The following is a 24,466-nucleotide window of genomic DNA, read 5'->3' as shown; positions in this document are numbered from 1 at the left end:
ATGGGGTACGGAGCAGTTGCACTGGATCTTGCCCCAATCATTCAACAGCTAAATTTCGCTAAGTCTGTGTAACCATTGGTGCTAGGGTTCTGAGACAGATTGCTTTAAATTTGCTCATCCCTTCCCCCACCACATTCTCAGCTGCAGGGCCCCAGATACAACTTGTTAATGCCCACAGGATCATCAATTCCTTGATTTCCCCCTTCAGAAATAGGGACACAGAGAACCTTGCTTGGTTGAACTTGGCTGCCTTTTCCAGTTGGGGGAGGTGGGTACCGGCTATCTGCTAGGTTTGGTATTGCCCTCTTGGCTGCTCTCCCTTGTTGACTAGATTGTTTCAGGGTTAGAGAGGGTAGATGGTTCCACAGATCCAAAGTACAGGAAGTTTATAAGCACTGGGCATGTTGTCAGCTCTGGTTACCACTGGCAATGTGTGACCAGGGAACACTCTCTGGCAAGAGCCCCAGGGCCATTAGTGTACCTAGGACTTGCGTTAGATGTCCCTGCCCAGTAAAACACACACACACACACACACACACACACACATTAAAGAACACATGGGCAGCTCTGTCAGGATCTGGCACCCAGTGCTGGTTCCATGGAACATAGCTCTTAGCATCCACTCTCATGATTAATATTGTTCAAACCTCAAAGAAATGTTACTTGTCTCTTGCTCAATGTCCTAAAAACAAAGGTTACAGGCTATGAATGCCATGTAGAATTGTGGCACTGCTGATATTTGAGACTAACACTATTTTAAATCCAAGAGTACTTGGATTTTTTTTTTTGGATTAAAAAAACCTGGCAGATTTGTCAAGTCCTCAGATCACATGAATGCAGTGATTACTGTATTACAAGGTATTGTTCCCCAGAGGTGAGAATCAGCCATTTTCTTCCTTCTTTTGATATTCCAATTTGTGACTCCAGATGTACTCAAGAATTAGCATGGTGTTCTTTTTTTTCAACTTTTTTTTTTTTTTTTAATTTTTGGGACAGAGAGAGACAGAGCATGGACGGGGGAGGGGCAGAGAGAGAGGGAGACACAGAATCGGAAACAGGCTCCAGGCTCTGAGCCATCAGCCCAGAGCCTGACGCGGGGCTCGAACTCCCGGACCGCGAAATCGTGACCTGGCTGAAGTCGGACGCTTAACCGACTGCGCCACCCAGGCGCCCCAAAATTAGCATGGTGTTCTAAGAATTACACATGACAGCTAAGGAATGACAGCAATTCACATTACTCTTAAATGTGTATATATAAATGTGGGAAATACTATATTGGTTTAGATACATACTCTTGTAAGGGATGGCATGCATCACAGAATAAGCGATAGCAACTTGTATGATGAAATAAAATTGTTTTGGTAATATCTTCTGTGGTAATTTATCATATCATATGACCTCATTATAATGCTGGATGTGATATGTTCCTGAGTTATCTCTAAACCTGAATATCGCTTTACTTTTTAAAAACAATTTCAGTTTTAAATGTTTCAGCAGAGCAGTTTCTCCAAATTGAAATTAATAAACCACACTCTAAGAACTACAGTGATTTAAGAAAGGTGGTCTGACTTGACATTAAGAACATAAATTTGATTGCCATAACATATATAGTGACTGCTAAAATAAAAGTGAAGAAGAGAAGTCTATGGAAAAACAAAAATTACTTGTGAATTGTTTGTCTTTATAATATTACCCACGCACACATTATTACCAGCCCACCATCAGAACAGTCAGACATATGACTAAGTTCTGTCATCTTTGACATTTTACTGATATTCGGTCATATAAATAACCCTAGCATTATACTTATTTTTCTGTTTCATTGGTTTGAAAGTATAATTGCCAGGGTTATAATAGAAAACACCTGAAGAGCTTAATTGATAAGCTTTAAATATTTAGGTGTACGCCACATTGGCCTCCATTCGTCCTCTTGCCCCATCTCGCAGATATTGGTGGCGGCCAGAGAAGGTGCGAACCAGGATCCGGGATCCTCTCCGCTCCCGCTCAGCGCTGGGCTCCCGGCTGAAGTCCGGCAGGTGCCCTGGGGCCCCGCCCCCGCCGCCCACCTCCTCGGGGATTGGCTACCTTGGGCTAGGGGGCGGGCCCAAGATCCGTTTAAAGTTGGGGGTCGTGGGCGCCAGCAGCGCTGGGTTTCCTGCGCTGGGGGTCAGAGGTGTGAGTGCCGGGTGCGTCCAGGTAGACTCCAGCCGCGCGCTCTCGCTGCGTCCAAGGCGGAGTTCCCAGTTCCCTTTGCAACCCGCCTGCTTCCGCGCGACCCCCGGCTCGGCTCTTTTGCAAGAAAGAGTCAAAGTCCGGGCCTCGGTGCCTCGCGAGTGTCCGAGCAGGCTGGGCGCGCTGGCCCAGGGCGGCTGGGCACGCGTGCGGGCGGGGTGGGGACCCGGGTCGAGAGGGACACCGGCGGCGTGCGGGGGCTGCAGGAAGCAGGGGCGGCGGCCGCTCGGGCCCCGGCTCGGCGGGGTGAGAGACACCCGGAAACGGATTCCTCTTGGGTGCCCGCGCGAGGCGGGCGTCTCGCAGGGAGCGGGAGGAGCAGGCGGGCGGGCGGCTGCTGAGTAATCCCCGCGGCGGGCGGCGGCGGCCTGGGCGCTCACGTCCCCCGCCGCGCTGCAGCCGGCCCGGCTCCTCCCCCCTCCCCCGGCCCGCCCCGCCCCACGCCGCCCCTCCCCCGCCCCGCTCGGCTGCGCGGCGCTCCGGGCAGGTAGAGCCGGGCTCCGGGCGCGCGGGGGCCGCAGCAGCTGCCGCCCCACCTCTCCTCGGCCCTGCGCACAGCCTCGCGCGCCCATGGCCGGCTCGGAGCAGCAGCGGCCGCGGCGGCAGGACGACAGAGACTCGGCCGCGGCGGCGGCGGCGGCGGCGGCGCCCCTGCAGGACGCGGAGCTGGCCCTGGCCGGCATAAACATGCTGCTCAACAACGGCTTCAGGGAGTCGGACCAGCTTTTCAAACAATACAGGTGACCGACGCGCCCGCCTCCCCCGCCCCGGCCACGCGCCCCTCGGGGCCGGCTCGCGCGCTGCAATCCGCCGCGGGCCCGAGAAGCCTCCTCCCCCTCCCGTCGGTCACTAATCCTCCCCGGCCCCGGTGCCCGGGTCGCCTCCCTCGGCCTGCGCTGCAGCCGGCGCTTCTGCGCCTTTGTCACATCGCCCCTTTCCACCCCCGCCCCGTTGTCCTTTCCTTGCGCGGGACCCACTACCCGTCCCCCCTCGCTTCTGCTGTCTCCCCTCACTTTCTCGCTCCCCGCCCCCCCAGAGGGGCACCCAGTGCTTGTCCGCTTCTCTCTCGCGGGTCGCCTTCCCGCCGCCGGGTCCGGAGCCCGTTGGCTTGGGACCTGGGACCGGATGCGATTGGAGGCAGCTGGGAGCCTCAAACTCGCAGTGTTGTGCCCGAGCAGCCTTTGTGACACGGAGCACACCAGCTGCCTCGTGCCGGGTTCTGGTGCCTCGCGTTACTTTGCATCATCGTGCATCTTAGATGCTTCTCTTGTTTGAAAACAGATACGCGTAACTGCCTGGCAGTGCAGGAATTAAAAAGAAAACTCGGCCGAACTCGGCTTGCGCCCCTCTCTCTGCCTGTCTTCTAGAACTCATTCCTCAAAATGAGTTGCTAATGCCTTTCAAGCGAGTGTGTTTATGATGGACTTGTCTAACTTGAAAAATGGAGGGATTGCAAATATACGTAAGCGTGGAAGGAAGAACACGTGTGCTCAGTTAATTGCTTTCTTAAAATCCGCCTTCTAAAAAATGAAAGAACTGAAACCTGGTTGTCTCCTGCGAGTGGGAGGAGCCTTCAGTTTCATTGGGGACCCAAAGCATCTGCTTTCTGGTTCAGGAAACAAGTTTGTGATTTGCCCAGTCTCAAGGATGTTGATTAGCAGCTTCCCTGTAGGTGTTTAGGAGCCATATGCTTCACACTTCTTAAGACCTGAGTGGCTTGGTAGGAATAAGGGGCCGATGTGTGTCCGTGGTTAAGAGCCACAGTCTGTGAGAGGAAGGATACAGTCAGGTGTCTGACGTCAGGCACCTGATGTTTTCACACTTCACGGACTGGTGGTTCTATGGTTGGGCTTTCACTTCTTAATGGCAAAGCAGATATCTCACAACAGTAAACTTTATCCTAAAGATAGTTTACCGTTAGATCACTTTTTTAATAAAAAATCTGAAAGTGGAAACATCTTCTTGGCTTTACTCAGGACCCTTTGTTTTTATTTATTTATTTTTTTTTTTCAACGTTTTATTTTTTATTTTTGGGACAGAGAGAGACAGAGCATGAACGGGGGAGGGGCAGAGAGAGAGGGAGACACAGAATCAGAAACAGGCTCCAGGCTCCGAGCCATCAGCCCAGAGCCCGACGCGGGGCTCGAACTCACGGACCGCGAGATCGTGACCTGGCTGAAGTCGGACGCTCAACCGACTGCGCCACCCAGGCGCCCCAGGACCTTTTGTTTTTAAAGCGTACCAGTCTGATTTCAGTCTGAGAATGTACATTTTTTAAAAAAAATATGATTGACATAGTGCTCTGATTTTTTTTTTTTTTTTTTTTTTTAAAGACTACCAGTTTGTGGTGTAGGAGAGGGCTGGGGAAAGCCTGAGTCAAGTTTACTCCTTAGCTGCTGCTGATCAAGATACAGTGCTTGCATATTTCAATACTTATTGCTTTGAAATGTTCTGTTACTGGTTTTAGTCATCTTTTTTTCCCCCAAACTTCTTTAGTGTACTTAATAGTACTTGTAGGTCCTGGTATATTGAAAGCATTAAATAAGGCAAAAATACTGTTACCCAGACAATTTTATGTGCTCCTAGCAGAGGGCAGATTCTGAGTGATAGGAAATTTATTTTTTCACAGAAACAGATATGCACCTAGAAAACAGTTCCTCTGTGGGTGAGTGTGTTGGGGGTGGAGGAGGGGGAAGGTGTTCAGGGAAGATTTACAGTATATAGACGGGAGCTGTCTACTCGGGTTTTGAAATAGGAATTGAAAATGAAAACAGAAACTATTGTAGTCTCTTTTTCTTGCCAGGCATGGTGCTGGGCTCATTCCTTTATATTCTTACTATTCTAGGGACAACAAAAAGGTGAGCTGTATTTTTATCATGCTAATTTTATTACGAGGGGCTTGAGTCTCTGTGTTTAGCAAGGACCAGGACACAAGCACAGTGGTTCTAAATCAGGGCTCTTTTCCTTATCTCATTCGGCCTGTCTCACTAAAATTATTATACAGTTGACTGTTGAGTAACAGGGGTTTGAACTGCATGGGTCTACTTCTATGTGGATTTTTTTAATACTGTAAGTATATTTTCACTTCTTGTGATTTTCCTTAACACTTTTTCCCCCCTCTAGCTTACTTTGCTACAAGAATACAGTACGTAACACATAGAATATGCAAAATATTGGGTATCGGTAAGGCTTCTGGTCAGTGGTTTTGCTACTAGCAGTTAAGCTTTCGGGGAGTCAGAAGTTACATATGGATTTTTGACTGCACAGGGGTTTGATGCCCCTGACCCCAACATCGTTCAAGGGTCAACTGTATTTTGATTTGCCCTCTGACCTTATTTTCCAGAAATTTAAGCTTTTGAAGGGCTGGACAGTGGTAGCATTCTCCCATCAGCTTTCCCTTGAATCATCCATTTTGTGATGTGGGAAAGCCTTGCACTCTTGCCACTTGCAACATGTGCTGCTGATCCAGATTTTAGAGAACACAGTTGTGTACAGGTGTGGCTGTGGACCAGCGTCCTGCAACCAAGGTTGTAACTGTAGTTTTGCCACTTTTCTAGGTGCTGACTCAAAATTTGCTTCCTATAAAATGGGAGTAGCGCACATCATAATGTGGTCGTTAGGATTAAAAATAATCCATGGTAGCTGGCATGGTGTAAGCTCTCAGTAAACACGAGCTAGCTTTATACTTGATGCCTTCTCCACAACTGTGCCTTCTTTTCTTTTTTCTTTTTTTATGCTTTTTTATTTTTAAGAGAGAGAAAGAGAGTGTGAGCGGGAGAGGGGTAGAGACAGAGGGAGACCCAGAATCTGAAGCAGGCTCCAGGCTCTGAGCTGTCAGCACAGAGCCTGGTGCAGGGCTCGAACCCATAAACCTTGAGATCGTGACCTGAACCAAAGTATGACGCTTAACCGACCAAGCCACCCAGCCACCCTGTGCTTCCTTCTTGATGACATAGTTTGAGTAGAGGGAAAAATGTCCTGTATGCAGGTAACTTTTATATTTAAGGTTAGCCTCACATAGTGCATATGAGAGGTTTAGATCCTACCATGTTAGTGGAAAACTGCTGTTCCAAAGTTGAATGGCCTGCTGGAAAACTCAGCAGTGACTTTATTGTAAATATTCCAGGAGCACCTCCAGCTGCTCTTTCCAGAGCAATTTGGTTTTCTCCTTTGTTAGAATTATGTTGTCACAGAAGACCATCCTTTCCCTACAAGTAAACCTTCCAAGATCCTACTACAGTTTAACAATAAGACTATTGTGTATCTGGTGTAACAATGTTCTTAAGATCATTTTCTCATGCTACATTACTGGGATGATAAAAGTTTCAGCAACAGCTATGGAATGAGAAATGGTTACTTCATAGAAACCCATTATCATGAAGGCCATTCTGAATTAGTCGAAAGTCTGGATTGTGTCATTTAGATATCGCAGATCCAGGAATTAGAAATAAATGCACAGTAGAGCGTTTCTTTTGAGCTGTAAGAGGCTCCTAGTTGGTTTTCAAAGTGTAACTGTTACTTCCATTGTAACGCTAGTAATAATGTAACAGGGTGCCCTGTTGTTGGTGCTGAGACCCCATCTGTGCACGTGGGAGATGTGTTCCCAGAGGTGGAGGCAGATGGATGCTGCCCTGGGCCCTTTCTGCTTTGAGCCTAAAGACATAACTTTGTACCTTCGTGATACCACCTGAAATCAAATTCCTGTTGTTCATCTTTGGGCTTGGTGATCTCGTGCAGCAGTGCTCACTAGCCACCCTCCCCACACACCACTCTTAACTGATGTTCACATGTGTGACACACACTGAGACCTGTAGGTATTGAGACACACGATAGGTTAGGTGATCCTTACATGAACAAGAACAGGCACTAGATATCAGGTGTTGCGGGGTAGGTACAATGGTGTGGAGGCTAGGGGGCGTAGCCATGGCCTGCTTCTCTGACCTGTAGGTGTGAAGGACAGCAACTTGTAACCCAGCTGGAAGGACACTTTTGTAGGGGAACTGCTGTCTGAGCATGATGATGGGGGAGGAGGAGTTCAGGGGGGAGGGAAATGTGACAGGAGGTGGGGTGGAAAGGGAAGCCTAGGAAATAGTGAAAAGCCCACATGGGAATGTGAAATGGGTGAGCCCTGCGAGCTAGCTGATCAATATTATTAGGTCATCCTGTTTGATGGCTTATTCTGTATTTGTTATTTTTTCATATCACTGGTTAGTCCGTGTTTCCTGTGAGTCAGCGCTGCTTTTCAGGGTTACTTTGCTGCTAGTGGTCTGGGCAACTCCCATTTTATAATGACCGTGTTCCTCATTGCGGCCCTCACGTCCATGATAAACTCTTGACATCCTTTTCTGTTTTTGGCTTGCAGTGTTACTTTTTTACTGTCAGGAGAGGTGAAGCATATTGAGATAGGAGGAAGACAGGAGACATCTGGGGCTCCTGGCCAAAATGAAATTTGTAGCTTTCATTTCACAGGTGGGACATTTTCCCCCCTCCTCCCCTTGGTACCATCATCTCCTCCTGCTTTAACTTCTGGTGTTATTTCTGACTTTAAAACACCTGTGTTCTTAGCCTGCCAACACTACCACTAATTCCTGGCTGTAGGTGTTATTAGAAAGTATTATTAAAAAAATCATTGTCCATTAAAACAAGCATATAGTGTTTATAAGGAATGTTCATTGAGTATAAATATGCATACATTTGGATTTGTTATAGAATTTGTAAGTGGTTGTATTACGGAGTACATTTTTGTTTTTTAAATTATAAAAATGGCAAAAATTTACTAAACAAAAGGCAAGAAAAATTCATGGTAAGGTAATATGTTTACATTTAAAATGAAAGTATGGATCCTAAATTATCTAACATCTTTTACGGCACCCATGACAAAGCCATATGACCTGTGTCTTATTTGTGAGCATGTTGATTAAAGTCGGTCTTGCTATAGAGATGTATCCGTATAATACAGGGGTTGCCAAGTATGGCCCGTGGGCCAGATCTGGCCAGCTGTTTTTGTAAATAAAGTTTGATTGGGACACAACCACTCTCACTTGATTATGTATTTTCTGTGGCTGCTTGTGCAGTACAGCAGCAATAATGAATAGCTGTGACCATATGGCCTAGAAAGCCTAAAATATTTATGGTCTGGTCCTTTATAGAAAAAACAAAACAAAAACAAAACCATGACTGACCCCTGGTACAAACCAGAGTTCTGTCTGGAAAAACTCAAAAGCCTCTGTAAGAAACCTGGGCCGGCAGGCACCTGAGCCTGAGCCCAAAACTGGGGTAGGTACATTAGAGGACAGGAAGAGCTTGTAGGCCACCTGTGTTTTCTGCATGATCTGGCTGTTCCCAGACAACAGCATGTTCGTACCTTGCTGCTAGAGTTTATGGAGAATCCTAGTTGCAGAAATTAAGAAAAGGAGAAGCAATGAAAAGCAGAAATGGTGTAAGGGAACTGGCAGGAAAGACAGGAAACTCCTCTGTTGCGTTTTTTCCATCCTCAACTTAGGGCTGTGTTTTGTTTTGTTTTTTAAACACTCATTCACCCCCGCCCCCCCCCCCCATTATTGTACTTTCTAGAAAGGTTCCAATTAAATATTCATTTTAATTGGGATTCTTTTAAAAATGTAACTGACTGTAGACTAATGGGAGAACCTATATGTAGGAAATCACCAGAAAAAGTGAATATTCTGTGAGTATAGTATAGGTATATATATGTGTATACACACACACACACACACACACATTTATATCCACAAAGTTAAAGATATAAACCTTAAAAGAATCTGTGTGTTCAGAGTCCTGCATACTGCATTAATAAGTAGTTTGGGGAGATGGCCTGCTCCTAGTTGGGGGACTTACACTCACTGAAATGAAGTTTTGTGTTTTTCTTTATTTATTTGAGAGAGAAAGCGAGGAGGAGAGGGAGAGAGAGAATACCAAGTAGGCTCCACATTGTCAACGCAGAGCCTGATGCAGGGCTTGAACCCAAGAACTGTGAGCTTGTGGCTTGAGCCCAAATCAAGAGTTGGGCGTTGAACCAACTGAGCCACCCAGGTCCTCTGAGAGAGAAAGAATATTGAAGCATAGAACACTTTCTGTTCTAGTTACATGAAACCACTTGTAGATCCCCAAACATACCATATTTAAGAGGTCCAGATCTTTTTGCTCAGGTTGTTGTAGCTCCATTTTTCACACCCTAGTCTCCTTTGCCAGGATCCCTCTCCTTACCCAGCAACAGCAGTGGAACTTTGAAGAGGCTAATACTGAGAAGAGCTTTAGAGGAGAATATAAAGGATGTACAGAAAGTAGATGGCTGGGCAGCAGAGAATTCCCCTCTTATGTCAAAAGTTTGCCTAGTGCCAGATCTACCCTGGGAGAGGGGCTGGGGTTGGGTGGGGGGGCTCTGCTCTTGGTCTTCTCATACCTTTTCCACCACTTACTCTGTTCCCTGAATTCTTAGTATACTGTTCATCCAGGACATAGGTCCAATTTGGGATTGAATTGCCTTTGTGGGCAAACATGGGAATACAGTCACCACTTAAAGCCTTTTTATGTTGGGAGGGGGGATGCATTCCAGTTTTTGAATAAGGGACTTTGTTGCATTTTTTAAATTCAGGTATAATTGACATGTTAGTTTCAGGTATACAACATAAATGACATTTGTACCTATTATGAAATGATCACTACAGTAAGTATTCTTGACATGCCTCACCATACATAATTACAAAAAATACCTTTGTGTAGAACTAGCCATAAATTTGGTGTGTCAGAGGAGAAAGTCAAAACTGCCCGGCAGCTGATTTGGAGATTGAAATAGGGGCTTTTCTTTGTGTGTAAAGGTGGTTGATGGTTTGCCATTTCAGTGCTTTTCCCTAGCTAAGATTGCTTTCTCCATCTCTTCCTCCTTGCTCAAGAATTTCAGAACACAAGAAATACACATATACAACAGGTAGTTACTCCTGTCTTACAGGAAGATGATCCGTTATTACAGAGTAAACCCCTACTCTGTCTACTGTTTGTACAGCGAAGGTGAGAAGCTGGTCCTTTGAGGAGGTATTGCTTTACTTAATGTCTTTCAGTCTGCCTCAGAAATGGTCCCTTTAATACTTTGTCTTGTCCACAGCTGTGATGTCTGTGAAATCACTGGTTTAGGTGGCTTACTTTCACCTAGTGGTTAATAGTAGATGGTGCGGACTGTATGCCAGGCCACACCTCAGTCCTGGAATGTTCTTCTTTATTTGATCCTCCTGCAGCGCTGTGAGGGGTGCTCTTGTTATCTCCTTCTCACAGGGGCTGCAGGGGGGGAAGCACAGTTACTCTGGATGACCTGCCCAAGCTTCCACAGTTGAGTGGGAGAGCTGGGTGCAAACCCAGGCCAGCAGGTGCCAGAGTCTGTGTATTTGACTGCTACGCTATACCACCACTCTTCTTAACCTTTACAGTATGAAATGCTCACCTGTGTGCTCTAAGGTCATTTTGGGGCGACATCCCAGCAATATGCAAACCACCCTAACATGACAGGCTGCCAGGGGGCAAGGAGTCTCCCGAAGCTATCGACACTTTGTGGCTCCCAGTCTTCTGTAGGATAAAGGTCCCAGCTGGGCATAGATGTCCTCTCATCTGGCCTGTCGGCTTCACTGACTCTTCCCTCATTCCCCTCCCCACTTGTGCTGGGGTATTTTGTATCCTCTAACTTGTTCTCACTTCCCCAAGATGCAGCTCGGCTGTCTGTGAAGAGATGGTATGAGGCCTCAGTGCCCCCACAGGCTCCTTCCATCCCTTTCTTCACTGGTGATGGCTGGACACTGTTTGCACAGCTACCTCTCTGGTATGAGCGAACTAAGTAGAGAGAGGTGGACTCCCTGGTCAGGGATTCCTGGCCTTCCTAAAGTCGCTGGAGTAACGTGAGGTCCAAGAGGTCTTCTGGGCATATCCGCATCCCTTTATTTGCCAGTCAGCAAGTGTAGCCCAGGGGTCATGCTCTTTAGGAGCTCTGGAAGCTCGATTACTCAGCCCCCTCCCCATGCTGATGTATGCCGGGCACGTCTCCTGACTCAGTGCAGGTGCTCTAGAGCAATACCGGTGCCCCCGGAATTGACACACTGCTTCTCAGAACCAGAGAACAGAACTCCTGTCTGGCCTGTCAGCCTCTTTCCTTTGGTGCATTCAGGCTGCCTGGTGCTTCGTGTAGGGCAATAGGGAGCAAAGCTGCCACTGAGCACACGCTGGCCTTGACAGGTGCAGTCAGAAGGAAGGAGGAGTGCTCTGATAAAGTGGCCCTGGGGGGCGGGGGGTGTGGCAGCTCTGGGGATTGCCGTCCTCTGACTGAGCTGTCCTCTGCTCAGTGTTGTGTGTGGCTAAGAGGCAGCCTATGCTAAGCGGCCAGTCCTTTGTTGTCTTTTATCAGTCACCTTCAAGGCTCTGGGATACCCTTGGTGGGGGGGAGGGGTGGCATGACATGTTCCAGTGATACTTGCCTCTTAGGCAGGAGAAGACAGGAATCTAGCTTCCCTAATCCCAAATCCCTGTCCTGAATTTCAGGAAGAACTGGTCTTGGGAAGAACTTGGTGGCTGGGAGCAGGGGCTCTCAACTGTATCAGATCTGATGCCCTCTTTTTATAATATATTGTAATTCCCCTCCTTTGATCCTAAAATAAAATTGGCAGATGACATGACCTGTTCACAGTGTCTAAAGGTCCATCGAATGCCCAAATGCTATTCTAAAGGAGAAAAAAAAAATCGTAATATAAAAATTGCATGTATTTTAAAATATAAATGGTCACTACTCTTTCATCAGATGATGAAGTTAGGTGCTCGCGCCTGTGTGTAAGGACTACCTTTGGATTTAAGAAAAGATCAGAAGCCATTCCATAGAAAAATGAGAGAGAGCTGGTGCACTTTGAAATAAAAGAGGTGGGGAAATACCTTCACTGAAGTAGGGATAATATGTCAACTCCAAAAACACTGTTGAAGTTGAGCAAGCAAGGAAGTGCGACATTTTCGCAATGAGCTAGGCTGCCTGTGTCAGGATAGCATCAAAATCATTGGTTTCCTGCGCTGGGACATGGGATGTGTGCTGACAGCATGTCTCAGAAAATAGGTCTCCCGTCTTTAAATCCGTCGCCAAGCCAAGTGCTTTGGAAACCAAACCTGTAACAGCGGTCTAGGATGAGAGGATGAATTAAAAAGGCTTATAGGGAAGTTGAGGCGAGGATAAGGGGGTGAGGACAGTATGAGAGTAAGAATAAAACCCCAAATAATTTCTCTATTCACTTTTTGTGATGAAACTCAATATGGTACAAATTTCGAATATAGGATGGCAAAAATGAAATCTATTAGTGAAAATAATTGGTATCCAGTATTTCGTGGCTCTTTAAAAATTTGTTTGGCTTTAAACGTATTTAAAGTTGCTTTCAAAATCCCTGCTCCATTTGTCACGAGGTGGCCACACATGCTGGCTGGTGTCGCTGCTGTGTCCTGTGCCACAAGCCGTGTTGCTGTTGGTGACATACTTCTCTAAAATTGTGAGTAAATCTTGATAAACCGTATATTTAAACAGTGCCAGCATGACTTTGTACTTCATTGCCAATGGAAGTAGGGTTCAAAAGTTGTTGAGAAGTTGTGCAGGACATGGGACAAGGTCCAGGATTCTCCCACGTTGCAGGGTGTCTTACATCCATGGCCCATTCCACTGTTGTCACTGTGTTGCCCCCAAATGTCCCCATGGATTTCCGAAACCCCTCTATTGAGAGGCACTGAGCTTGGGGGCATGAGGCTCAAGACAAGGTTTGGTCTCTGCAGCTGGAATCTTGAGGCTGCAGGGAGCAGCACAAGGGTGAGGTCTTTCTGGTGACAGGAGAAGGGCTGCCCAGGCTGCTGTTGCTGCTGCTGAAGGAGTGTGGTGAATAAGGCGGGTCCTCCATTGCATCTGTGACAGAGCCCCGGGTGGGGTGCGTCCAGTGCTGGGCCCCACTCATTACTACTCCTATACACCGGCTTTTCCAGATCTCTCTCTCCCTCTCCCTCCTGCCCCATGCCTGCTTCTAGGGCCCAGAGAGCTCCAGGAAGGGCTCTTAGAACTGGTTCTTCTGTCTCCCGCCATGTGGGTGGAGAACCCCTTCTCTTCTTGTCACTGTGGGGCTAGCTTGCAGGACCCGTGTCTTTGCATCCTTAGGTGACTTTTTTTCAGAGCCCTAGTCTGTCTTCCCTGTCCCCACTCAAGTCTTCTTAATTTTTAATCTCCGGGTATAAACTGGCGCATGGGTCCACATCCTTCTCATGGAGTGAGCAAGCTTTTTGCTAAGTAGGTTACACACACACACAGGCCAAATCCCCAGGAATCAGGACACAGTTACCCCAAAGTTACACAGCCAAGGAGATGACAAAGTGATTCTTCTCAATTGGGAGGAAATAGGGCAGAATGCTTCATGATGATTTTCTGTTCCATTGTGCTTAGAAGCAGCAAGCAGGAAACACCCACATATAGCATTTCATCTCTGATAGGGTGCCTCCATACACAGATGTAGAACTTCTCCCGTCCCACCCTCAACTGTGATGTCAGCTGCATCCCGTAATACATGTTTACATGTTAGTTCAACCTGTTCTTCAGTTCTTGATGGCACCATCCTGTTCCTTGCTGGGTGGGGCTCCAGGAAACTTGAGTCTGGGCATGATGTGTCTGTCTCTGAGTTCCTACAGTTCACGACCATGATTTGCTCTCTTTCCCACGTCAGCCTTCTTGCCATCTAGATAGAGGCCTTTTGCTTTGTAATTGTGCTTTCTTGCCTCCTGTAGCAGCCCTCCAAGTTTTACTTCAAGTAGATCACTCCTCCAAAAGTAACCATCACCAGATAAACAGACTTTTAAATGTTTGTATCATTTTATCTTTATCACAAGTAAAAGTTTTGGTGCTATTCTAACAGGGCAGAGAATGAGGGGAAATGATGTTTTGTATCTGAATCCAAGTTGAATTTGCTAAATGACAGAGATTCAGGTTTTGAGAAACAGTTGGATTAAACTAAAACCCATGCTGCTTGACCTCTTTAGGATTGCTCCTGGTATAATGAGTCACTATCAAGGCTTCAAGTGTTTCTTTCCCCTCCCCATTCTGAACAGTGAATTGCAGAACCTCAGGTTATGTATTGTCAGCTGATCTCTGGAGCAAGAAAGGACTTTATCTTTGCTTCTTGTAAATCATGCTCACCTTCTTTATTTATGTCTCAAAGAAGCAGGTTGAATTCAGCTGCATGCTTGTGACTCTGGAACTATCCAAGGTGAGGATGAGGCTGCTTTTTTGTAGGCCTGCAGTTGTTGGAGTAATTGGGTTTCTCCCTTTCCTTTGCGTTATAGCAAAGTGTGCACCAGTTTTATTGCCCAGGAAAGAGTTTTGTTGATATCTAGAATGTCATTTGCTTCAGCTGTTGACCACAAAGATCCAAATGTTTTTTGGTTATTTATTGACTGATGATTGATGAGACACTCATTACTCTGAATTATCAAAATCACACATTGAGCAAGAAATGATTTCTTTTCACGTAGCGCAGAAAAAGGGAGAAGGGCCATGAGAGAGGGGCCATGGCTGTCTAAAGTCTTAGCCAAGGGACCTGTCATGTTGGAATTCTTAAGAAGTTCTTGTTCTGGTGAAATTGCTAATGTAAAAATGGCAAGAAATGAAAGAATGGTTTGGGTGTTTTCCTGTAGCCCCTGTGTGGCATCTCAGATCTGGGCTTAAGCTGATAAGAGGGTTGTTGTCTCTAACTTGAAATTGTGAGTTTTTCTCTCGATAGAAGAATGTTGGATTTTATTTTAGAGTGAAATAAAACCAGACCTCATCAGAGCTTTCTGTGTAAGCCTACATTTATAGTTAAGGAAGCTTATGAATAATGAAGGAAACACAAATGAAATTTTCTTGGCCTGTGTTCTTCTAAAAACTAAAGGAAAAATATAGGTTCCCTGGTGAGAGACCCACAATTCCATATGAAGTTCAGTGTTGTTTACTAAGACCTATTTTACTAAAAGTTTATTATGAAGAATATGCCTCTAGTTTCACTTTGAAGTCTTTGAGTAATAGAGAAATCTGAAATTTTGAATTGATTATATAAAATAGTATTTGAATTGCTTGTATAAACAGCTGTGTTTAATCTTCAATTAAAGTATTCATGCAGTGTGTGGATTATTGACACACATAATAGGGACCCTATTATAATTCAAAGATGAGAAAATAAAACATGTTGAGCAATTATGTTATTTTAAAGATAACCCCTGTTGGAGGATTGGTTGGAAAGGCTTCTTAGGTAATCGATAAAATTTTTTTGGGTGATCTCTTTGGAAGTTGCTAATGATGCTGGTCAGCCTGATAATTGGTATAGAATGGAGATGATTGAGTTATCTATTTGTGTGATTTATGATGGAGAAGGAGCTAATGCTAATGAGTTAGGAAGATATTTGATACACATTAATGACAAAATTAGGAAAACTAAAAAAAGTTGACTTTATTTAGCCCGAAGAGTTATTTTCAGAATAGATCAGTAACTCTAAATGAGCATCAGGCCTTAGCAATAAATGACTACGAATTAGCAAAGCTAGAGAGGAATCGGAATAAAGTTAAAAGTATTACAGTCTTGTAATCATACAACAGTCTTGGTTTTTGCTTGCGTTACTGTGCAGGCAAATGGTAATCAAGTGGTAATCAAGTGGGTAATCAATGCTTACTGTTAATGCGCACTGTGTCACGTGCATTTCACCCTTAATCCCAATTCTCTGCACAGCCTTGAGGATAAATAGTAGTGTTATCCCTTTGCATGCGACAACGGGAAGGCTAACAGAACACAAGTTAAAAAGATGGTGAGTGGAAAATCTGAGCCCATCCCCAGAGAGTATGCTATTTCCCCTGCTTTCTCCAAAAGAGTCCTCTTGTTATTGTTTAGCATTACCCAGCAGTATTGCAGGCCCCTTGTTTAGTTTGGTGGTCTACTGCACGTTTGGTCTTCTCGTGCTCCACTTGAAACAAGGTTATACATACCAGAAGTCTAGAAGGCTCTCTTGGTACCTCCTCTGTCTTACTCATCCTCTGTGTTTCTCTTGCCATTCACTTCTCTTCTTTTCCACCACCAGCACCTAGTTAGTGCAAGCCTCCTCTGACTTAGATCATTGCAGTAGCCCAGCTGTCTTCCTCATAACCCCTGTTCCTTCTGCACCTCTCACCATAGTGATCTTTTCAGTGTGTGAGTCTAATTATGTTGCCTCTGTGCTAGGCTGAAAAGTGGTTCTCCAAAACAGTATCTGTGTCTTAATCCCTGGAATCTCAGAGCATTACCTTATATAGCCCCCCCCCCCAAGGAAAAGTCTTTGAAAAGATATGATGAAGTTAAAGATTTAAGATGGCAGGATCACCCAGCTGTATCTCTAATCCACCCAGATTAGATCGATGCACTCATATCCTTATAAGAGAGCAGCAGGGGGAGATTTTACACACAGGAGAAGCTGATAGGAAAACAGAGCAGAGAGAAAATTTGAAGATGCTTATGGCTACCATAAGCCCAGGAATGCAGTGGTCACCAGTACCACACCACACTACTGCTGCAGTAGCTGGGGAATGGATTCTCCCCTAACGCTTCCAGAGGGAGTGCAGACCTGCAACCAGCTTACCTCAGCCCGAGGAAACTGATTTCAGGCTTCTGGCCTCCAGAATTGGGAGAGAGAAATTTCTGTTGTTGTAAGCCACCAGGTTGGTGGTAAGTTGTTACAGCAGCCCCAGGAAATGAATACAGCCTACCACTGCTCTCAGGATTAGGACTAGAACCTCCCACAGGAACTCTGTGGCGTGGCTTGGCCCTGCTCGGTTGGTCCCTTGACCATCTACTGCCTAATCTTTTTTTTTTTTCTGTTTTTCATCTGACGCTTTATCTAAAAATGAAAAGTAAAATTGCTTTAAATTGACAGTGATTTCGGTCTTAACAAGCTGTAGAATCTATATTAACCTTTATTTAAAATATCAATACTTTGCCAAGTTGTATCCTTCTATAGCCTCTTCTTGCATTGCTGTGCTGTTGCTCTACTCTTTGACCTCTAACCACCATGGTCTTCAGATTCGTGAAGGTTCTCTACAAATCCTGTTCCTTTCCTCTGGTCGTCTTATCTCAGTTTGTAATTATACAGAGATAGCACTCGCTTTGCTTGGTTCTGATCTGTATGGGTTTCAGTTACCAGAGTTTAGTTAAGTAAGACCAGATAACAGGGCTCAGATTTCAGTTACCCCATGTTTGAACTGTGAGTAACGGTATACACAAGCTGCTGGCTCTTCAGCCTGCAAGTGCTCGCGTGTATAACAGATACACGTCATGGTCAGTGACCATGCCACTTCTGTCAGAGTCTGCCTGTGTTGGTCACTGTGCATCTACCTGTTCATTTCCCACACAGACCACAAAGTGTGTCCTTGTGTGCCTCCTTGCCTCGTAGGGATAAACCCATATGACATTTCACAAAAATGGATAACTGAAAGAGGGAATTGGCCAACAAAAATGAAAGTTCAGCAAGAAGTGATAATATTGGAGTTGAGATATGAATCAAACATAAATGGAATTATGGAAGGAAAAGCTAATGTGAGAATGTCCCTGCCACCTTTTGAGAGATGACACATGTGGCCATGGGTGCCTGGTGAAGGCATTCTTATTGACACAGAGGGGGAAAGCAATATAAGGAAAAAGTTGTAGATGTCCCAGAGTTGGTGGTGCAGGCAAAAAATTTCACGTTATAGACTCTGGATGGGGCATCTGGGTGGCTCAGTTGGTTGAGCTTCTGACTTTGGCTCAGGTCATGATCTCACAGTTTGTGAGTTCAAGCCCCACATGGGGCTCTCCACTGTCAGTGCAGAACCCACTTCAGATCCTCTGTCCCCCTCTCTCTGCCCATCCCCTGCTTGCTCTCTCTCTCTCTCTCTCTCTCAAAAATAAACATTTAGAAAAAATAAAGTCTCCGGTATTTCACAACAAAGACTAAAATTCATACTTAGTAAGAAGTACAACAGTTCACGCAGCCTTAGCAAAAATGCTCACTGTGCATCGTTAAATTACGTGACAAGAAGGCAAGTGGGCTGTTCAGATATTCTTAATAGGTTTCTACAAAGAAGCAAAGTACATTAATGCCAATGCCTAAAAAATTAATTTATAGCTCACTAAATTTTCCTGTATATTTTTCATGTCCCTGTATATTTATAAGTTTTTAATGTTTTAAAATTCTTTAATTATAAAACATTCATAGGAAAAAGTTTACCATTTTAGCCATCTCAGTGTGCAGCTCAGTGGTATGAAGTACAGTTGTACAACTGCATTATCGTCCGTCTCCAGAACTTTTCTCATCTTCAAATGGAAACTCTATCCGTGAAATACTAAATCCCTATTCCTTTCTTCCCTCATCCCTGGCAACCACCATTCTACTTATCTCCCTGAATTTGACTGCTCTAGGTACCTCGTGCAAGTGGAATTATACAGTATTAGTCCTTTTGAGACTGGTTTATTTCATTTAGCATAATGTCCTCAAGGGTCATCCATGTTGTAGTGTGCATCAAAATTTCCTTTTTAAGGCTGAATGATATTCCATTGTATGTATATACTATATTCTGTATATATGTATGTTGTATGTATATACCACATTTTATCTGTTCATCCATTGATGGACACTTGGGTTGCTTCTACCTTTTGATTATTGTGAGTGATGCTGCTAAAATATGGACATTCAAGCATCTGTTTGAAGTCCTGATTTGTTCGTTTGGATATATACCCAGGAGTATATATCCTGGATTTCTGGATCATGTGGTGATTCTGTTTCTAGGAACTGCCATGGTGTTTTTCATAGTGGCTGCACCATTTTACATCCCCGCCAACAGTGCACGAGGATTCTAATTCCTCTTCATCTTTTCTAAAACTTATTCTTTGTTTTTTTGATAGTAGTCATGTTCATGGGTACAAGGTGATATCTCACTGTAGCTTTGATTTGCATTTCCCTAATGATTACTGGTGTTGAGTTGTATTTTGTGTGCTTGTTGGTCACTTGTATATCTTTTTTGGAGAAATACCTATTCAAGTGCTTTGCCCATTTTTTAATCAAGCTGTTTTTTGTTTTGTTGAGTTGTAGGATTTCTTTATATATTCTGGATATTAACCCTTATCAGATATGATATGCAAATATTTTCTATTCAGGGATTGCAGTTGCCTTTTCACTCTGTTGATAGTGGCCTTTGAGGGATGGTTTTAATTTTGACATAGTCCAATTTATTTTTTCTTTAGTCACCTGTGATTTTGCTGTCACACCCAAGAAATGCTTGCCAAACCTAATGGCATGAAGCTTTCCCCCAATGTTTTCTTCTAAGAGTTTTTTAGTTTTAGCTCTTAAGCTTATGTCCATTTTGAGTTAATTTTTGTCTATGGTATAAGGTAAGCATTTGATGTGATTTTTTTCTTTTCTTTTTTTTTTTTTTTGCATATGGTTATCGAGTTTTTCCCAGTACTGATTTTTGAAAACTCTTCTGATTGAATGTTCTTATCACCTGTGTTGAAAATCATTTGACTGTATATGGGAGGATTTATTTCTTGGCTGTTTTATTCTATTGGTCTATACATGTGTCATTGTGCCAGTACCACACTGTTTTGATTACTGTAGTTTTGTAGTACAGAGTCAGTATGAGACCTCCAACTTTGTTTTTTTCAAGATCATTTTAGCTATTCAGGACCCACTGATTTTCCTTATGAGTTTTGGGATGAATTTTTCTATTTCTTCAAAAAACATCATTGGCATTTTAATAGAGATTGCATTGAGTCCGTAGATAGCTTTGGGTAGTATTGACATTTTAGCAATATAATCCATGACACAGGATGCCTTTCCATTAATTAGTGTCTTTGATTTCTTTCAGAAATGTTTTGTAGGTTTTAGTATGCAAGTATTTATCTCCTTGGTTAAGTTTATTCCTAGATATTTTATCTTTTTTGATGCCATTAAAAGTGGAATTATTTTTTTAATTTCCTTTTCAGATTGTTCATTACTAGTGTATAGAAATGCAACTGACTTTTGGGTGTTGATTTGATATCTTGATATTTTGCAGAATTTATTTTAACATTTTTGTGGTATTTTTTAGGATTTTCTACATAAATGATCATGTCACGTGCGAATAGAGATAATTTTACATACTCCTTTCTATTTTTAGATGCCTTCTCATACTACATTGAATAGATTGTTCAGTCTTTAACCATTAAGTATAATATTTATGGTGGATTTAATGTTTTGATAAAAAAATTTTAAAGGTCACACACAGCACAATTGTAGTTTTTCCCCTTTATTATTAAGATAATTTTGCATGGTTTCAGTTTGCATGGTCCTTTTTGGGATCCTGCATGACTCTGTAAAGCAAGCATTTGGAATGCCTGCATTTCCTACCCTAATACTCCCCTCCATTAGACTGTGTTCCTTGAGATGAAACACTCTGTGATTTCCTCACTATTTTATCCCCAGCGCATAGCCTAATGGCAAGTAATATGTGTTTAGTCCCTAAATGATGTGTGAGTGGTCCTTGTTTTCAAACATGGGTTTTACTGGGGTCCCACTATATGTGCCATGCATCCCCCACCCTTCAAATGTGTGGCTTCTTTGTGGTAGGGGATTGGTCTGGGGGATTAGAAGGTAGCATTGCAGGGTCTCAAATGAACTCTCTCAGTAGGAGAATTAGATAACACTCTGAATGGATTTCTCTCACTTTTTGTAAGGCTTGCCTACATCAGACATTCTGTGTAGGGTTCACTTGGTATTCTGCATTTAGCGCTCTGACACTGTATATGATCCTTTTTGAAATACAAAATTTGGTACAAATGGATGATGGTAGTAAAGTGTGGATGGTGGCAAGATTGCTTTGTGTACTCCTAGTGGTCATGAAGGGATAACAGCATTTTGTGCTGCTGTGCAGCTGTGGAAGGCAGGTACCATGGGTCAGGTTAAGAGAGAGACCTTCAACTTCTTTCATTCTTCAGGCTACATACAGAGACTTCCCTGCAGGTGGGGCCTCACTTGGGGTCAGTAAAATACAACAAAGTGACATTTGCCATACAGCACATCCACATACTCTGAATAGTCCAAAGCAAGTCTAGTGAGGACATTTAGCTCTTATAATTCAACATCAGGTTCTGTATAAAGGTAATGTTTGCATAAAACCAAATCCTCATTATGTTCATTAATAGATTATACATTTTGGGGGGCATCTGGGTGACTCAGTCAGTTAAGCGTCTGACTTTGGCTCAGGTCATGATCTCACAGCCTGTGAGTTTGAGCCCCACGTCAGGCTCTGTGCTGAGAGCCTGCTTCAGATTCTCTCTCTGTCTCTGTCTCTCTCTCTCTCTCTCTCTCTCTCTCTCTCTCTCTCTGCCCCTCCCCCACTCATGCTCTGTGTCTCTGTCTCTCAAAAATAATAAAGCATTAAAAGAAAATTTTTAAAAATTTATACATTTATTGAACATCTACGGTTTTCAAATCACCACAGCAGCTGCTAGGAGGAGACAGAGGTGTATAATATCCATTCTCTGTCCTGAAAGAGGTACCAGTGTGGTGAGGAAACTCCTCACAGCAGTTCATTTAAATGAAATCCCATCATGACACTAGAAACCAGAAGCAGCGTGTTAGTCTGTGCGGGCTGCCGTACCATGGAGTGGTGGCATTAATAACAGAAATGTAATTTCTGACTGTTGTGGAGGCTGGATGTCCAGCATCAGGGTGCGTGGTCAGGTAGTGGCTAGAATTCTCTTGTTGGCCTGCAGATAGACCACCTTCTCACTCTGTCCTGGCCTGGTCTGTTCTCAGAGTACGTGTGGAGAGCGAGAGGTCTCATTTTCTCTAATAAAGTCACCAGTTTTACAAGATTAGGGCCCTACCCTCATGACCTCATTTAGCCTTAATTACCTCCTAAAAGCCCTGTCTCTGAATACAGTCACATTTGGGTTAGGACTTTAACAAACAGATTTGGGGGGTGGGTGCGGGTATGTAATGGAGTCCATAGTAACAGGGATGCCAGACCTTATTGAGGACTTAGAGTGAGCCAGGCACTATGCTGTGTGTCCTTATTCAGTCATCCCTGCAGCCCTGTAAGATCGACATTGCCATTTCCCCCTATTTTACAAATAAGGAAATGGAGGCTCAGAAGATTGCTTTTTCAGGCCTGCTCAGCAGAGTCAGAATTTGAACCCAGGACCCTGGAATTAGGGGAGTGTCAGAGGTGGTGGCCTGAGGATAAGTAGGGAAGTAGCCTGGGGGTCTCCGGTGAGGAGCGGCCTCTGACTCTGCACACTTTGCATTAGGGGCATGCTGCTCCCTAGCTGCACGTAGAGAAGTGTATTAAAAGCAGTGATGGCGGTCCATGCCAGTAAAGTAGGTCTTGGGGGTGGGGGGTCCATGTTGTATACAGAACCACGGAATTTTAGCCTTGTCTCTTGGGCAGTAGGGAGTCATTGATGGCATTTGAGCAAAAGAGTGATGGGATTTTGTTTTAGAAAGTTAATTCTGGGGGTAGCATACACAGTAAATCTGGAGCTCAGAAAACACGGTAGCAGTTGTTTTAGACCATGTGGGCCCTGCTAGGGTAGGGAACAATATACTTGAAAGCTTTTAGGAAGTATAATCAATGGGACTGTCTGGCTTTGGTTTAACTTTTGTTTGTTGGAGGAGGAGTGGAGAATGTTGGGGGTCATTAGCTAGATTGTGCTGCTACTGAGAGAAGGAATACAGAACGAGGAACACATTGGAAGGATTAAGTAATATAACAGTTTCTTTACCAATTTGGCATAAATTGAGAAATGTTGCACCAAGTGTTTTAACTCTCTTGGGAAAGAAACATGTGGTATTGAATATTGAAAAAGGACTTAAAGTAGCTAGTTGAGTATATTGGAGGCCTCTTATCCACTGTGATTGGACCACTATTGATTATTTGAGATTGTAAAAATGGAAGAACATTGAGTAAACATTTGTTCTGACTTGCGCTGTATGACCAGGACCATTCCTTTGGGAATTTGCTGTGGATTTTCAAGTTGGCTTTCTTGCCTAAACCACACCTCTGATGCATTCCTGTGATTTTCAAGATCCTGGGCTTTATTTATTTTTAATTTTTATTTTAGTGAAAGAACGTGCGAGTAGGGGAGAGGAGCAGAGGGGGGTGGAGAGAGAGAATCCCAAGCAGGCTCCACACTCAGTGTAGAGCCCAATGCAGGGTTCAATCCCACGACCCTGGGATCATGACCTGAGCTGAAACCAAGTTTCAGCTCAGTTCAACCTACCGAGCCACCCAGTCATCCCTCAATATCGGGGGCTGTAAAGTGGAGCCAAATGTTGAAGCCAAAGCAACCGGGTGGAAGCTCCTTGGTTTTACAAGTATGTTGTCCCCTCACCCTCCCTAATCCAAGAGAGACTTTTAAAGTCCTGTGCCTTCATCAGATTTTTCAAAGCATTTAATTATTTTTCACCTATATAGTACTTTTTTCATACCCTAATTTCATCTGTCTACATAATAAAAAATGAATGATATCATTTCAGTCATAAAATCAGTAGGCACAAACACATTTGGGAATAATCACCAGTGAGTCTCCGTTGGCACAGGAGCAGAGCCCACTGGCTTGAGTGTTCAGTAGGTGAAGGGCATCTATTTTTCTCCCTCTAATGTTGATTCATCTGGAGATTTAGGTGAGCGAAAATTGGTTGAGTTTCTACTATGGTGTGTATTTTGTGTGCGTGTATGCATATAAAATAAGGACAATTGTAGACCCCCATTTGAAATGGTAGTACCATATTTTTCTGAGCTACATTCTAAATTTCTGATTATGTTTAGAGCAGTTACCAACAGGAAATGTAGGTTGTAGGAAGCATTATGTGATGCTAGTTTAAAATGAAACTGGTGTTCATGGAGTTCTCATGAGATACAGTAGTGAAATGAAATGAATCGAGTTCGAGAAAAAATGTGCGGGAAATGAGGGACTGTTGAGTTTACCAGAGAGAGGCGCAGAAGTAGTTGTTTTAGAAAAGGAGATTTTGATTTATATGTCATTTCATAATTTATGACTTCTTAGATTCCTAATGCCATCAGTTAAAATGATCACTGCTGCAAAATCAGCCCACCTACTATCTAGCAAGGCTAAAAGCACAGCTAATTGTAGCTTCTAAAACAGCCTGCACATGTGGTCCATTATAGCAGAAACTCGGTTATTTCCCTTGATGA

At 44.0% G+C, this 24,466-nt stretch overlaps 1 protein-coding gene across 1 annotated transcript in view; it reads left to right on the top strand.

The window, feature by feature from the left end:
- Window positions 1-2,719: 2,719 nt before the first annotated feature.
- The window catches only part of TTC39C (tetratricopeptide repeat domain 39C), a 107,679-nt gene continuing 85,932 nt past the window's right edge, over window positions 2,720-24,466 (top strand). The window contains exon 1 of the mRNA XM_047086913.1: window positions 2,720-2,972. Within this exon, the coding sequence (XP_046942869.1) occupies window positions 2,803-2,972 (170 nt within the window). The 5' untranslated portion in view covers window positions 2,720-2,802. The remainder of the gene's footprint in view (window positions 2,973-24,466) is intronic.

The sequence above is a fragment of the Lynx rufus genome, unplaced genomic scaffold, assembly GCF_022079265.1.
Source record: "Lynx rufus isolate CCGP_SWC_20201006 ecotype Redwood Valley unplaced genomic scaffold, mLynRuf1.p SCAF_22, whole genome shotgun sequence".
Taxonomy (NCBI): Eukaryota; Metazoa; Chordata; class Mammalia; order Carnivora; family Felidae; genus Lynx; species Lynx rufus.
The sequence above is the reverse complement of the archived record's forward strand: the minus strand, read 5'-3'. Positions and strand labels throughout refer to the sequence as shown.